Source organism: Rhipicephalus sanguineus, chromosome 8, assembly GCF_013339695.2.
Source record: "Rhipicephalus sanguineus isolate Rsan-2018 chromosome 8, BIME_Rsan_1.4, whole genome shotgun sequence".
Taxonomy (NCBI): domain Eukaryota; kingdom Metazoa; phylum Arthropoda; class Arachnida; order Ixodida; family Ixodidae; genus Rhipicephalus; species Rhipicephalus sanguineus.
Genome location: NC_051183.1, coordinates 115,205,355 through 115,221,758, shown reverse-complemented (window position 1 = coordinate 115,221,758; position 16,404 = coordinate 115,205,355). Strand labels below are relative to the sequence as shown.

At 49.1% G+C, this 16,404-nt stretch overlaps 1 protein-coding gene across 1 annotated transcript; it reads left to right on the top strand.

The window, feature by feature from the left end:
• The first annotated feature begins 15,411 nt into the window (after nucleotides 1-15,411).
• LOC125759643 (uncharacterized) lies at nucleotides 15,412-15,936 on the top strand. The gene has a single exon (XM_049418664.1). It carries the CDS (start codon nucleotides 15,412-15,414, stop codon nucleotides 15,934-15,936), a length of 525 nt encoding a protein of 174 aa, XP_049274621.1.
• The last annotated feature ends 468 nt before the right edge of the window (nucleotides 15,937-16,404 follow it).

Here is a 16,404-nt window from a genome sequence, read left to right as displayed (position 1 = left end):
GGGTGCGGTTTGTTCGGTTTCCGGGTAACCAGATGTGGGATGCCGTGTCGATGGAAGGACGCATCCTAACATAAAACGTTACGACCGTTTATTAACGTAGTAGCTGCAGCGGGGCGAGGATACCGACACTGCGCTCAATCGGGTAGCCAAGGAATGATACTTCCGCAGCCACCGTCGGTGACGTAGGCCTCCGGTGACGCTGCGGTGGCGCTGTGCCTTATTGGAGGCGTGGTGTAGCATGCAGCCGTGATATGCCGGGCTAGCTAGCGACGAGACGGAGGCTGCGCCGGTTTGTGCGCAGTGTGGCGCCACAAGTTGTTCTGAGGTATATCACACTTGCATCGCAATTCCTGGTTTTTACTTGTATTTTGCTTCATTACTGAGTTCTGCGACACTGTTATACCATATTGTATTATAATATGCGAGCACCGTTTATTGCTGACTGTCACTTGCGCATTTACAGTGAACGGACAAAAGCTGCTAACAAACATTTGAGATCAACTGCCGTAGCCAGTGAGCTTACACATAATTTCAGACTCCCTTGGCACAGGATTCGTTTGACGTTTGGTGCAATAGTGGGCACATGAGCGTATTACAAAGTGTATAAATGCAGGCAGCTCTGCTCTCCACATACATTTTTCCTGCTGTGAACAGTTGACCCACAAGACATGCGTGTTTTTAAAGGCCGTTCATTTAACTTCACTTGTGATTTCTTAAAAATGTGGTCGCTGCACTTGCGCGTGCCGCACAGTTTAGGTGGGAATAACTCGCCGAATACGTACCAAGAAGACGGTACATAGTCGGCGGGAGGGGAACGCGAACACTATGAGAAAGGGAAAGGGAATCCGTTGAGTACAGGAGACGGGGCGTAAGAAAAAGAAAATGAACATTAGAATCCGGATTGTAGAAGATGACACTTTGCCTTGACAGTCTCAGGCGCGCGTTTTAATCTGTGGCGTGTTTCCCCTTCTATGTTAAGCTCCTCCTTCCTCTTCAAAGCCAGCGTCTCTTAGCGGAACCTAAAACTTCCCTCGCGCGTCGCTTCCGTCGGGTTAATAACTATTACAAAGTGGTGTACCAACTTGTTTACAAGTGGGGGGGGGGGGCAATCCTTCCTCACTCCGTCCGCGCAAAGAATTTCATCGACTTGTTTTATTACTACCTCGCATTTGCGCGTGGAAACTCGGTATGAGCTCTGACAGTTTGGTTGCGCACTGCTTTGTCGTCTGATGCCATGTTTCGCGACAGGGCTTTGTCGAATTCTTGAAGGCGACGAGAAGCAGGCGACCGTCGAACCAATGCTAACGAATATATTATATATATATATATTAATATATATATATATATATATATATATACCCACAAACAAGTAACCCTTTTAATACCATCGTTGAAGAGAGAGGGACCTCGCAGGGGCAGATCGCAAGTTTCTTGCAGAGACAGCTGTGATTACTTGTTGCTGAGAACACTTTTGGCATCCGATTCTCGGAAGAACTGACGGCATTCCTCGCCGAGACCAAGCGATTGCAGCCTGTTTAAGTGGACGTTGAGGACATGTTCTGTAACATCCCCAGACAACCTTCGCTAATATCTGTTTAGGAATGCTCTCCAGGACTTTAGCGAGGCCGAACTTCTGGAAAAAGTGAAGCGCAATTCTGTGACTTCATGGACCTTTTGAGCCTGTATCTGATTTCCTTTTACATAGAATTCGAAGGACCTTTATATTCCGAGAAAGATGGCATTTCCATTGGATGATGTATAGAGTTTATCCTTTGACGTCTCTACATGACCGAAGAAAACAGATCTTTGGAACCATTTCTTCAGAATAAGTCATCTGTGCCGGCTTTAGGTACGTATACGATTATCTTCTTTGCGCCCTTATGGCAGAATAATATAGTCATTTTACCCCTTTAGGTAGACGGTACACATATGTCCCCATAACTAAATCCGGTGTATCGAAAGAACTGTCATATCGATGAGCGTATACCTTGCACATTCGACTCGCTTAAGCAGGCTTTAGCAGAAAATTGTATTTAGATCGGCATCACTGCCTTACAAATTCTAGCAGACGCTTCGTTTGTGATGCGGAAGGGCAGCGTTTCTTTCCCTGATAAAGTAATTGCAATTTTTTTACATTGCTGTGTATAACTCAGAGTAGTTGTTTCGATAGGCTTCCTAATAACTGAAACAGCAGAAGCAGTGGTTGAATCAGCAAGAATCCCACTTAAAAATTGGCTTGGGACACATGTGGCCCTATGTACTGTGGCGGAACATGGGTTCTACATTGAATGAGTGGACGTGAACGCAGGTGGCGCTACCTGCCTTGCACAATATTCACACGAGCACAGTAATTGGGATGGCAACAACCAAGATAGCGAAAGAGGAAACAACCCGTCATCGTCTTCTTTGTCCTCTAAATAAGTGAGACATAGCAACATAAAACTAATCTGAGTATTGTACAAATCAGGAAAACTTCAAACATTTTTGATAAGCTGATGCCAAACATGCGTTCAGTATTTGCTGGAAGTGCGTGCTAACCGAGGCTGACGAGCACTAGATGAAAGATGAAAGACGCCGTGCTAATGCCGTCCGAAAACAATGTTCTGGCGAAGGATGCAAATAAATCTACACTTGCGTTTCCCTGAAACAAAAAAAAACGATTCTATACTTCTGTTCTTTTTTTATCTTGCCTTCAGCGGGCTTCCATCAGCACCACCGCATAAACTACAGTAATGTTGCGTCTGTTGGAGGATTTGTTCGGACGAGCCTGCGTCTTGTGCAACTAAAACATCGATCAGTCAGCAGAAGTGGAAGTTGGGCGAGTTGAGAAAGATGACACAGCTTTCGCGTCGTCATCTTTGCAGTATCCTCGTTCATTTAGCGCTCTAAGCGGTCAAATATCAAACAATCACGTTCAAAAAACGCCTTTAATGTTCAGGTAAATGAACGTTAATGACCTAATAAGACATAATTAGGCAACTGTGATATTTGGTAGAAAGCCGGTAATTAAAGCAGCTGTCGAAAAAATGAAATGTCAATATACCAACAAAGCGCATTGACAGGTGTGTGTGCTTAACTTTTTCCTCTTTTTGTACACTCTACTTTCTTGGTGTAATAAATCTTTCATGCTTCCCCAGTAGCTTAAACAGCCAGGTCTCTGATATTCTATGCTAGCCGACACGGATTCAATTTTTGGTTAAGTGGCCGGCTTTTAACTCAGGTGAAATAAAAAGAGAAAATAAAATGTAACTCCACGCATTCTAAACTAATCCGCGACTACGGCGCACCTTATGAATGCATCGCAGCTTTGAAACATACAGCACAAGGGCCAGCATATTATCTTCAACCTTCAAATAGAGAGCCTAAGTCATTCCAATTCAAATAAATGTACACGTGAACGCCACCTTGAGAGTATGCTACTCACACTGGAAGAGAGCGATCACCATGAGCTCGATGGCAAAGGAGGAGAGTCCTGCTGCTCTGGCTCCTTTCAAGTGCTTCCGCTCCGCCCACCTCATAACACATAGTATCACGGCATGAAGCCTTTTGCTGATGCGTACGTAGCCGCGAATCAGCCGGCCTGAAAGCAGGGCGTGGCGCTGGTCGATGGTCACGTCCACAGATACTTTTCGATGCCCGCTGATGCATTCGAAACTGAGGACTTGCCCCCTTGCGGACGCTACCACGTTGTAGGCGCCCAACTGTCCTGCACAATGACGAGGACAAAGAATTGACTACAGAAGAATACATGCAATGGCGTCAGGGCACTCGACACAAACACAAACAAAAGAGCATGCGCACACGCACAACTCTTGAGGGTAGAATGTGATGGGCAGTTAGAGGCACCGTGTCCGTGGTCGCCTGTCAGCATGCTCCACTCAACAATATATATACAGTCTGACCAATGTCGTACCATGACCGCAACGTAATCCAGAAAATCAATTTTCGTATGTGCGCTCCTTCATTTCCTGAATATATATATATATATATATATATATATATATATATATATATATATTCAGAACAGCAATAATTAATGCCAAGTATAGGAGATGTTATTTGTATTAATTGGGATATAAGTGTGAAGAAAGTAAATGGGATGGCAGGTTCGGTCCCTGCCAGCGGCAAGTTATCTTTTCGTCCACTTTACTTTCCTTACACTTATATCCAAATTATTACAAGGAACATCTCCTATACTTTCTTGGCATTGATTATTGTCTGTTAGTTCTCATTAATATTGTGTGTAACAAGGAAAAACGAGCCCTTAAGAGCCATCTTTCCTTCATTCATTGCGAGGGTCTCGTTCTGGCAGACTTGATGCCTTCAGGTAGTAAGCGAGGGATTATTGGTCAGCTGCCAGCTCGTGCCAGCACGTGCCAGATCATGTGCTACGTGACGCCAAAAGGCAGAAAAAAAAATGCTCCACACTCGCCGCCATGGCTGCGATCGGCGCTGACTAACACTCCTAGATTTAATTGCACATATATACCCGATAAAATGGACGGGGGGGATGACCACCGCCGTAGCTCAGTGGTAGAACATCGGCCACGTTATTCGAAGGTCGAAGGTTCGGTCCCTGCCGGCGGCAAGTTACCTTTCGTGCACTTCACTTTATTCACACGTATATCCCAATTATTACAATTAACATCTCCCATACTTCCCCTGGCATTATTGTCTGTGAGTTCTCATTAATATGGTGTGTAACAAAGAAAAACGAGCCCTTAAAGGTATATTATAGATAGATAGATAGATAGATAGATAGATAGATAGATAGATAGATAGATAGATAGATAGATAGATAGATAGATAGATAGATAGATAGATAGATAGATAGATAGATAGATAGATAGAATGCTGATGCGACCAAGGGGAGAATAGAAAGATCCGACTCGGCGCCTCTTTTCTTTAAAATGACTTTCACGAACCATTGTGAAATTCAGCATTGAGACGGAGTCATCTGACAAGGAAATAAATATCTAGCTCCCCGCTACAGCAAGCACAGTTCGAGGATGGTGTTCAAGCCACCGCAGCATCCCCTAACTCACCGGTGCTACAAACACTTCTCGGGGACAGCGTCTAGCCACCATCAGCGGCTCGCCTCTACTCCTATGCCGGTGCATCCGTGCATCGTGTCGATAACACAGAGCACGGGGTCATCTCGCTAGGAAACACGATCTACGGTCTCCGTGGCATCGACCCCGAACCCAGCACTCAGTCCACAACCAGCAACCAGGCTTCCTTCGCTCAGGGCACCACTGCACTGATTGCTGCGACCACAGCATTCTCCGCGGCGGCCGCCACTGCCTATTCGGCCGGCTCACTCGATGACGCAGCAGAAATAATTCGCGCAGCCGCGCGCCTTCCGCAGAAATTGGAGAGCTAGGTGGTTCCAGGGCCCGCATATTCTCCGTGGCCGTATTCTCTGCACATCCTCCGTGTATTCTCCACTTACATTCGTTCAATGAATATCAAGACAACGTTTTCCCTTGGCTGCATAAAATTGAGACTCGATGCACTCCACATCTGGTCGCACCATCGATGGTGGCTCCTGAAATAAACAACCTTCGAAATGGCGCGAAAGAGTGGCACAATTATGCGGCGTTTTGGCGTCTTGCCGTCATTGTTGCTTTTGGCGCGACTCCAAAGCCTGTTGCGAGTCTGCTCGGGCGTCCAAAATCGGTGAGATCATTACAGGCACAGCCTGGTTGATTAAGGTACAAGCACCAGATCCTGCACCGGAAACTTAGCAACATGTTCGCCGCATGCACCAACACCAGCAAAGCTAAAAGGTCGGCAAAGATACAAGCCAAGCCCGTATCCACAGCAACATTGGGGACTAACCACTGCGATGCAGCCAGTGCAACCCACGGGAGTTACCGTGTCAGCCCCGCTCGTTCGTATCCATGGCTGAGTGTAATGACGACGGGCTGCACCAAGCCTAGGGGCTCTTCCGCCCGCTCAATAGGCTAGCCTGAAGAAGAGAAGGAGAATCGGGAGAACAGTCGACCTAGCGTACCGGCGCTGTCCCAGTTTTCTCTAATATATATATGCTAGTCTATTCCGCACTCGCATCACGTAGGGGATATTTGAATTCCCGCATATTGCTCGAATACTCAGCAACGGCAAAAAATGCTCCAAGCGGCGATATGTTAGAACAGCGGTGGGCAACTTTTTGTTGTTTTTATCTAGTTACCAATATTCATGCAGCCCTTGTACTTCTGGGACTATCGACCCAAGTTAGGTTCCAGTATGGAGGCCTATTTTGCTTAAAACTAGTGTCGCCGAAGCGACACTCTCATCAATACACTATATTTAACTCGGCATCCTTATGATGTTACCTCATGCAAATTTATAAATATTTATGTATCCGTTTTTCAAATCTATTGACAAGGTACCACATGGAATGCCCTAGCAACTGCATGAATGAATAAACTTATTTGATGTTAGTGCAGCAATTTTCTTTGGGCTTGGCGTGGAGAGGAATGGATTAACCCTTGTCCCGTCCCGCCCTCCGTCGATGTAGTTATTTTACAAAATATTTCGAAGCTAGAGTTGCTGCTGAGACCGAGGTCGCTTCAGTTTAAGTAACTGTGCTATTTTGAAATGCGAAGCATTTGTCTGCGAACCTGATGCACTTTGGCTGTTTCCGTCTACGTACCTACCTAGCTGCCTAAGTCTGGACGCTCTCCTTGTCCTCTCCATGGCATGTAATATACCAAGATTGGCATAGCAGGGGATCAGTGCATGACGGACACGATTCACTCATCGGGACATGAATAACACAAAATACCTATCGCCTACGTCATGAAACCCTTTCCCTCAGTCACGTGTGGCACATACTCGCATACCACAGTTCAAGTTATGCGGGTATGCGCCACAGGTGATTAACACCTGTGGCGTCAGCAATTTGCAACTGATTTCACTCGCTGGCATGGCACAGCATGCCTTTTGGAAGCGACTAAAAAGTCATGTGAGCACTCCATCGAAGAAGAGCATTTTTATACTTAACATTTATAGCAGTCCAAAGGAACAGAAGCAAGGGTTCAAGACGGTTCTAAAGAAAGCTTTCAGTATCGCCGAGAACTGTCCACTCGTCATAGCTGGTGACTTCAACGCCCCTCACCATACATGGGGCTACAAATACAACACTGGCAAAGGAAATAGACTTTGGCAAATCACCAGTGAACTGGATCTCACCCTAATCACCGATCCGAGCCTCCCAACTAGGATTGGTACATCCTCCTGCAGGGACTCCACCCCCGACCTTACTTTTGTAAATGTAGAGAAGCATTGGAACACTGTAATGGGCCGTCCTCTCGAGCACCTTCTAGTGGGTCGCCCTCTTCGCCTCTTCTCGGGGAGCACGCCCCTCGTGCTCGTGCTCGTGAGAGTCTGCGAGGTTGCGCTCCGTCGTGACTGTCGTCTCTGTGCATCGTCGCCGTCAATCGCGCCGTCAATAAACACCTTTACAAAGTGGTGGAGAGTGCTGTACCGTCACCACGACTTCGGTCTCCATTCGATGCCCCTGGAGCTACGATCCCGTACCGTACCATCTACCATGCCGCAAGACGCCGCTCAGCAAACGCCGCCTCCTGCCCCGACCACTTGTCCCGGTGTCCCTCGCATCCGCGACCCTCCTATCTTCACCGGCGCGGATGGCACCGACGTGGAGGACTGACTCGCGATTTACGAACGGGTGAGTGTTCCGAATAAATGGGACGAAGCAGGCAAGCTCAGCAACTTGGTTTTCTACCTCGCGGGTGTGGCAGGCATGTGGTACAACAATCATGCATCCGACTTCCCGACGTGGTCCGATTTCAAGACCGCCATCGTCGACGTGTTTGGGCGCCCTGCCGTTCGGAAGCTCCAAGCCGAACACCGTTTACGTGAACGAGCTCAGCAGGCAGGTGAGTCGTTCACGAGCTACATTGAAGACATCCTTGACCTGTGCAAGAAAGCCGACGCGAGCATGTCGGAGTCTGACCGAATCAGGAATATTATGAAGGGTATCGACGACGATGCCTTCACGATGCTGCTGGCCAAAAACCCTCGCACAGTGGCAGAGGTCATTACGCTGTGCCAAAGCTACGAGGAGCTGCGCCGGCAGCGCTTGATGACCCGTCGACCGCCATCACGCGATGCTGATCTCGCGGGCTTGTCCGCCATTGCTGACCACTCCACCTTGCTCGCCGAAATCAAGTCGTTCGTGCGTGAGGAAATTGCCCGCCAGGTCTCTCTACTGGCTTTCGCTCCACCGCAGCATGTTGACCAGCCGCCAACTACACTTCTGCCTCCCCTCCGCCGGGCGATTCAGCAAGAAATCGCGGAGGTCATTCCTGAATACCATCAGGCCGCCTCGCCCGCTGGGCACTTCGCCTGCAGGACTACGATATCCGCGTGCTGTACCGCAACGGACGCCAGCATGCTGACGCCGACGCACTCTCGCGCTCCCCCTTGCCTGACGACAATACCCACAGCTCAATGTCTCACAATGCCGTTTCTTCCATCGATATTCACACTATTGCTACCGAACAGCGGAAGGATGAATGGATCGCTTCACTGATAGACTTGCTCACTGATCCATCGGCAACACCATCCACTCGCGCGTTGCGTCGTCAAGCCCACCATTTCGCCATTCGCGACGACCTCCTTCACCGACGAAATTACAACGCAGACGGCCGCCAGTGGCTGCTAGTAATACCCCGAAGTCTGCGTTCTGACATATGCGAATCGTTCCACGCTGATCCGCAGTGTGCGCACTCTGGTGTATCGAAAACATACCACCGCATTCGCCAACGGTACTTTTGGCGAGGCATGTACCGCTACGTGCAGAAGTTCGTTCGCTCCTGCATCGATTGTCAGCGCCGCAAAACTTCAACGCACCTGTCGCCGGTGGGTCTGCAACCTCTACCTTGCCCTGACCGACCGTTTGGGCGCGTTGGCATCGATTTGTATGGGCCACTTCCTCTGACGTCGGCTGGTAACCGCTGGGCTATCGTCGCTGTAGACCACCTTACGCGATACGCCGAAACTGCCGCCCTCCCAGCGGCTACAGCGCGCGATGTAGCCTCCTTCCTGCTCCGCCGGTTCATGCTGCGCCACGGTCCACCCCAGGAGCTGCTGAGCGATCGAGGCCGTGTCTTCCTGTCGGAAGTCGTCGAAGCCATCCTCAAAGAGTGCAACGTTGTTCACCGCAAAACTACTGCTTACCACCCACAGACGAATGGGCTCACGGAACGCTTTAACCGCACGCTCGGCGACATGCTCTCGATGTACGTCGCCGCCGATCACACAAATTGGGATTCCATTCTGCCTTTCGTCAGCTACGCCTACAATACCGCACCTCAAAGCACCACTGGTTTCTCACCATTTTTCTTATTGTATGGCAGGCACCCGTCGCACACCATCGACACAATCCTTCCATACAAGCCGGATCGATCTGAGTGTGCGCCAATTTCTGCCACAGCCAGACTTGCTGAGGAGTGTCGCGAGCTTGCCAGAACCTTTACTACGCATGACCAAGAGCGGCAGAAGAGCATCCGCGGTGAGACCAACACTTCTGCACCCACGTTCCTACCTGGAGCGCTCGTATGGCTCTCGGTCCCTACCATTGCAACTGGCCTCTCTTCCAAACTACAGCCCAAATACGAAGGCCCCTACCATGTCGTCGAACGCACATCCCCGGTCAACTACCTGATTGAACCCATTGAACCATCTTCGGACATGCGCCGTCGAGGGCGCGACATTGTCAACGTGGAGCGCCTCAAGCCCTACCATGACCCGCTCATAGTGACCAGCTGTTAGGTCGCCAGAGGACTCCCTTTTCGTACCCGGGGTAATTGTAGAGAAGCATTGGAACACTGTAATGGGCCGTCCTCTCGAGCACCTTCTAGTGGGTCGCCCTCTTCGCCTCTTCTCGGGGAGCACGCCCCTCGTGCTCGTGCTCGTGAGAGTCTGCGAGGTTGCGCTCCGTCGTGACTGTCGTCTCTGTGCATCGTCGCCGTCAATCGCGCCGTCAATAAACACCTTTACATAAAGAACATCACGAAGCCGCAGTGGGTGAACCTCGCTGTAGACCTCGGGAGTGACCACTGCATTCTTGCCACCACCTTCCCCGCGGAGCGTAAGAAGCAGAGAGAATTCCACTACACAGACTGGGATAAGTTCAGAAAGTTAAGGACGGAAAGGGAACAAGACGACCACAGACCAAGCTTAGAGCAGTGGGTCAAGCAGATTAAAGAGGACATCCAATCTGTCTCCTCGACCATTATCACGGATCTTCAGGTTGAGAGAATGGATAGCCGTCTCGCTCATCTTCTTGAGGCAAAGCAAGCGCTGTTGAACCGATGGAAGGGTCAGCGACTGAACCGAAGGTTGAGGAAGAAGATTGCTGAGGTAAACAGATCAGTAGAGGAACATTGTCGCACACTATCTAAGCAGCAATGGGACGAAATCTGTAACTCAGTTGACGGTCAGATGCGCAACGGCAAGACATGGAATATGTTAAAACACCTCCTCAACGAAAACAACACCAAAACGAATCAAAGGCATGTCATCGCTAGAATCTTGCATGAAGAGATAGGGGCCTCTACGGAAAAGCAAGTCGTGCAGCGGTTGGTGCATAAGTACCTCCCAACCAAAACAGGATTGGCACCACCAAGCGGAGAGTACCAGGGTAAGCCCAATCCAAGTCTGGAAGGCGACTTTAACGTTGAGGAGATACGAAGAGCCTTGTATGATCTTAACGGTAGATCCGCCCCCGGCCCGGACGGTATATCAAACAAGGCACTTCGTAACCTCGATGACGATTCAATTGAGACACTAAAGAATATGGTCAATGAAGCATGGAGAAACGGCAAAGTGCCGGAGCAGTGGAAGCTGGCCAACACGGTTCTTATTCCAAAGCCAGGGAAGCCTCCTAGCTTAGACAACCTGAGGCCAATATCATTGACATCATGTATCGGCAAGGTTGCGGAACATGCCATACTGCACAGGCTAAACAAGTACTTGGAAGATAATGACATCTATCCACACAATATGGTTGGATTCAGGGCAGGGCTATCCACACAAGACGCAATGAAGCTTATCAAACACCAGATCATCGACAACAAAACCAGAGACGTGAGGGCCATTCTGGGCCTGGATCTAGAAAGAGCGTTCGATAATATCTACCACTCGTTCATACTCGAAGCGATTTCCAAGCTCAGTCTTGGGAAAGTCTTCCATGACTACGTGCGGTCCTTTCTAACAGATCGAAAAGCAGTGATGAAGGTTGCACATATCGAGACCGCAGAAATTGAACTAGGAGCAAGGGGCACGCCACAAGGTGCAGTGATTTCCCCAATGCTGTTCAACCTTGCCATGATTGAGCTGTCGAAGAGATTATCGAGAATCGAGGGTTTGAAGCACAGCATCTACGCGGATGATATCACCATCTGGTGCACAGGAGGAAGCGAGGGGCAGATTGAGAGCGCCATGCAAGAGGCGATTGACATCACAGAGGGATACCTTCGTCCTTCCGGGCTCAGGTGCTCCACGAGCAAGTCAGAACTACTACTGTATCGGACTACACGTCGAGGCCCAAATCCCAGGGGATGGAAACCATTGAACGAGATAGACATCCACCTACGTACAAGTAACGGGGATGCCATCCCGAGGGTCGATGCCATCAAAGTCCTAGGCATGACGATCGAGTCTAACGGTGCTAACAGAAAGACTATTGCCAAGCTAACCTAGAAAACCGACAGGGCGGTGCGCCTTATACGCAGAGTGGCCAACAAAAGACATGGGCTCATGGAAGACAACCTCATCAGGTTGATGCATGCGTTCGTCCTTAGTCACTTCACGTATGAGGCAGCAATGCACAACTGGTCGAGAGCAGAGTCCGAGAAACTTAATGCACTCCTCAGGAAGGTTACCAAGAGGGTCCTGGGCATACCCATACACACCAGCACTGAACGTCTTCTAGAGCTTGGCATTCACAACACTCTCGAAGAAATAGCAGAGGCCCAAGAGAGAGCGCATTTAGCGAGGCTATCTACAACAAGGTCGGGAAGGAAGATCCTGCAGGAGCTGGACCAGAACCCAATGGCGATTAAACTGAAGTACAACGATATTCCCGAAAAGATCAGGGAAAACATCACGGTATCTCCTATACCACAAAACACGCATCCGGAGCACAACATTGCAAGAAGAATAGCGAGGGCCAGGACCATACTTTGTCAGGTCTCAAACGAGCAAAGAAGGGTCGCCTTTGTCGACGCGGCTTCCCACGCCAATCGGAAAGCTTTTGCGGCCGTGGTGGTCGATCGGGCTGGCCGAGTCGTCAACTCAGTGACAGTCAGGACGAAGGACCCAATCGTTGCGGAACAAGTTGCCATTGCATTGACGATGGAGGATATCGAAGTCATCTACAGCGATTCAAGCGCAGCACTACGGGCCTTCTCAAATGGTACGGTCTCGGGAGAAACGCTACGAATACTACAAGGCAAGGAAATCACGCATCACCTGCTGAGTTGGTTCCCGGCTCACCTTGGTCAAATCAAGGACTCCCCTCCCAATCTCAATGAAGCAGCACACGAGGCGGCGCGAGACCTCTCCAACCGCGCCTCCCCGGGCATGCGTTCTAATGGTGAAGGGGATAACTGGGAAATTCCCACAACATATAACGAGCTCACTAAGCATTTTTATCTATCCCGGAGGATTTTCCCTCTACCTCACAAAAATCTCACTAGGCCCCAAGCACTTACATTAAGGCTATTGCAAACTAAGACGTACCCCACCTTGAAAATGTTAAACATTATTTACCCTGAACTATACCCAAGTAATCTCTGCCTATATTGTGGGGAAATAGCTACCCTAGATCACATGCTCTGGCAGTGTACCAAATTCGCTCATTTACCTAACATCACCTCTGCCAGATGGGAGGCGGCAATCCGCAGCCCGTCCTTGGCAGAACAACTCTTGACTGTCCACCAAGCCCGCGAGGCGGCTGAGGGGCTCGGCCTCTCGGTCCCCACGTGGGAGCGGCCCGCGACACATTGATCTGTGTTTTGGAGGACCAAATAAAAGTTTATCCAATCCAATCCAATACGAAAGAGCAACTTCTAGAAGATGGCAAAAGGCCTCCTTTCATATCAATGGCGTACATGCACACGGTGGCACACCGAATCAAGAAGGTTGCGGCAAGGTACGGCGTGAGGACGGTCTTCACTGCGCCGAGAAAGCTCATCGGACTATGCGCAAAAGTGAACGGCGACTCTGACAGGGACAAGGAAGCAGTGTGTTTGACCAAACATGCAAATAGGTTCGTCGAGTGCGCGAAAAACGTGGTATACCAAATTTCACTGTCCTGCGGAGCTCATTACGTGGGGCAGACCAGAAGGTGTGTCAACGAGAGGCTGAAGGAACATAGACACAATTGTGGCCTCCTGCCAGCTCCGGGGCATCTGGCGACACACTGCAGCAGGTGCACGTGTCGTCCTTTGTTTGAAGAAACGGACATTTTGCACACGTCGAACAAGCGCACCAAAAGAGAGGTCGTCGAAGCCTTCATTATCAGAACGGCAGCAGAGGGCAAGTGTATTAGCGCGCCTTCTATTGCGCTCACCGATATGGAAATCAAGATGATAAAGGAGAGCAGGGGGCGTCGTAGTTAGGGCAGCATTGCGCATGCGTGGGTCACCGTGTATATTTCATTCCATAGTTCTAATAACCAGTTGTTAGTTTGCGCTCATATGTGCCGTGTGTGTGGTCTTTCTCTGTCCCCAGTCACTTTTTGTAAAGTTTGCGCAAAAATCATCGATAATGTTTAACCAACTAGCCCACTGCCAAGTTTTTCTCAAGTTTACTATGTCCTGGTGTTCCGTTAGCATTGGCACTAAGCTGTGACATTGCTTCTTAGGTAGGGCTGTACGTCCAGTACACGGATTTCTATAAATAAATCGAACGCGTTCATAGATGGATACAGCTACATTGGCGGGCAACATATTTCAATCGCGCGCTGCCCTGGCACCCAGCATAATACCACGTGCTGTTTGAACGTCTAAACAGTGTATACGATTGAGTATAACTAAGAGATAACAATAGTTTGCTGTTTTCCTTTACATTTCGCAGGGCCTCCAGGGCGCTTTTAAATATGTACAAAAGTGCCTTGCCATTTTTCATTACTTTACTGCGTTCAACAGCCATCAATATTGTATGAACCTATGCTGTGAAGATGCTTGTGTACAGAATACCATAATTCGAAAAGGATGCACCAGCCGCTGCGTAGGACAGACCACCATGACACTTCTAAGCATGTGCAAAAACTTCAGGATTGGCATATTTGTGCTGTAGGTAAAGGAAGCGAGCGCGAACATGTGCAACAGACACATGCTTCGTAATATTTTTCTCGAAAAACAAATCACTGTCAGTGAGCTGCCTTTACCACGGTGGGAGCTGTACAGCGGGAGAAATCGGCAAGAGTGAAAGACCATTTCCTTCTGCTAGGTCCCGCATACTAAGTGAGCAAGGCTGTCTCACTGCGGGACGGCCGGAAAGAGCAAAAAGGGACAAATTATTGACAGTAGAGCGTGAGGTGTGTTCGCTGTTTTCCTTTGCTTTGGGAAAATACACGAAGAATATATTGTGAATCTGCAAGTGGAGCACCCACTCGGTTGATTCAACGTACAAGCTTGTCTACAGGGCTCATCCTAATGGCGACATCAGAAAGACGATTGTCTAGATTGCCTACAAGGTCCAGCATAATTAAGGTGTTTCGTCTTGCAGACTGATCGACAATAGCCCTGTAGTCGAGTAGTGTGCATGAGTTTTCTACAAATTCATGAGACATTCTCTGTCACTGCCCCACATTGTGCGTTATCAAACCATGAGTATATTTCTTGCTTTCATAAATGTGTTTTTGGATTTCTGATGTTCGGTAAACAGTACCGAATCATGTCTAAAACTATAGCTAAAAAATTAGGCCACCTTCGCACAATTGGTACCAAGCCTCAAGGAACAACGGAACCGGGCGGCCTTCCTTGCTTCTGTTTATTTTTCCTCTTAATTTCTCCCTCCCTTTCTTTTTCTGTGTCACATTTCCTGTTTGCACCTTCTTATGGCTGTTTCTTTTTTCTGCATGTATTTCTTTCTGTATATTTCTTGCACTTTATATTTGCTTCTGTGCATCTTCTCTCTCTTTTTCGCTTTTTATTTCATTGTCTTAGGACGCGGCACCAAACGCCGCTCTCTGTGTTGAGACGCACGTGAGCCACGTGCGAATGATGTCATCTGTTAGCCGCTATTTATGGGAACGCGCAATAAACCTTTTGTTCTGTTGCTGAGCGTCTGGCTCCGAGTCACGTCCATTACAGTGGCAACGAAGACCGGCAGCGGACCAGCGCAGGCCCGAACAAGACGCGCAGTGCAATGCCAGTCAGCGGCATCGGGGAGTATCGCCTCGGTACAAGTGCGTCATGGGACGAGTACGTGGAGCGACTTGAAATGTACTGCGAAGCCAACAAGCTTTCGAAGGATGAAGAAAAGCGTGCTGTTTTACTCAGCTCTTGTGGAGAGGAAACGTACAGTCTCATCGTGACGCTGGTCAAACCCGAAAGGCCAACTGCTGCAGCCTACGAGAAGATCAAGAAAGCGGTCCGAGAACACATGCATCCGAAGCCATCAGTGCTGTACGGTAGATTTTTATTTTACAAGCGTAAGCAAGCGCAAGGCGAAAGCGTCGCAGATTACGTGACAGCGCTGAGAAGACTGGCTGAAAACTGTGGCTTCGGAGACGACACGCTTCCTATGGACGAGATGATGCGAGATCGTTTCGTCTTCGGCATCAGCAACGAGGCTGTGCAGCAACGCCTACTGGCAGAAAGGGACCTGACATTCACTGTGGCGTACGACATGGCCGTGACAGCGGAAGCAACCCAACGGCAGCAACGATAAATCAGGACACAGAGCCTCAGCGACGCGAACTGCACAGGCAACGCGGCCGTCCACGAAACGCGTCCAAAGGAGCCAGCTGCGTCCAGAGATGGCGTCTGTTACCGCTGCAACGGTGAGCACAGTTCTAAAACTTGCAAATTTCGTTATGAAGCTTGTCACTATTGCAAGAAAAGAGGCCATATCGCTAGAGCTCGTCGCTTCAGAAAAGAATCGCCGTCAAGTCATAATCAAACTGCGGCACAGAAGCCAGGAAAAAATCCGGCACGGAAGCAAAGTCAGGCAAGCAGACCGTTGCACGAAGTGGAAGAGCTTTACTCTGTTTACGAAGTTCGCGAGTCAGAAAAATTTATTACCACTGTGCTGATCCAAGGGAGGGAGGTGCAGATGGAAGTAGACTCAGGAGCGTCTCACTCGCTGGTTAGTCAAGAAACGTGGCGAGCAATTGAAGGACGCGCAGGCAAAATTCCG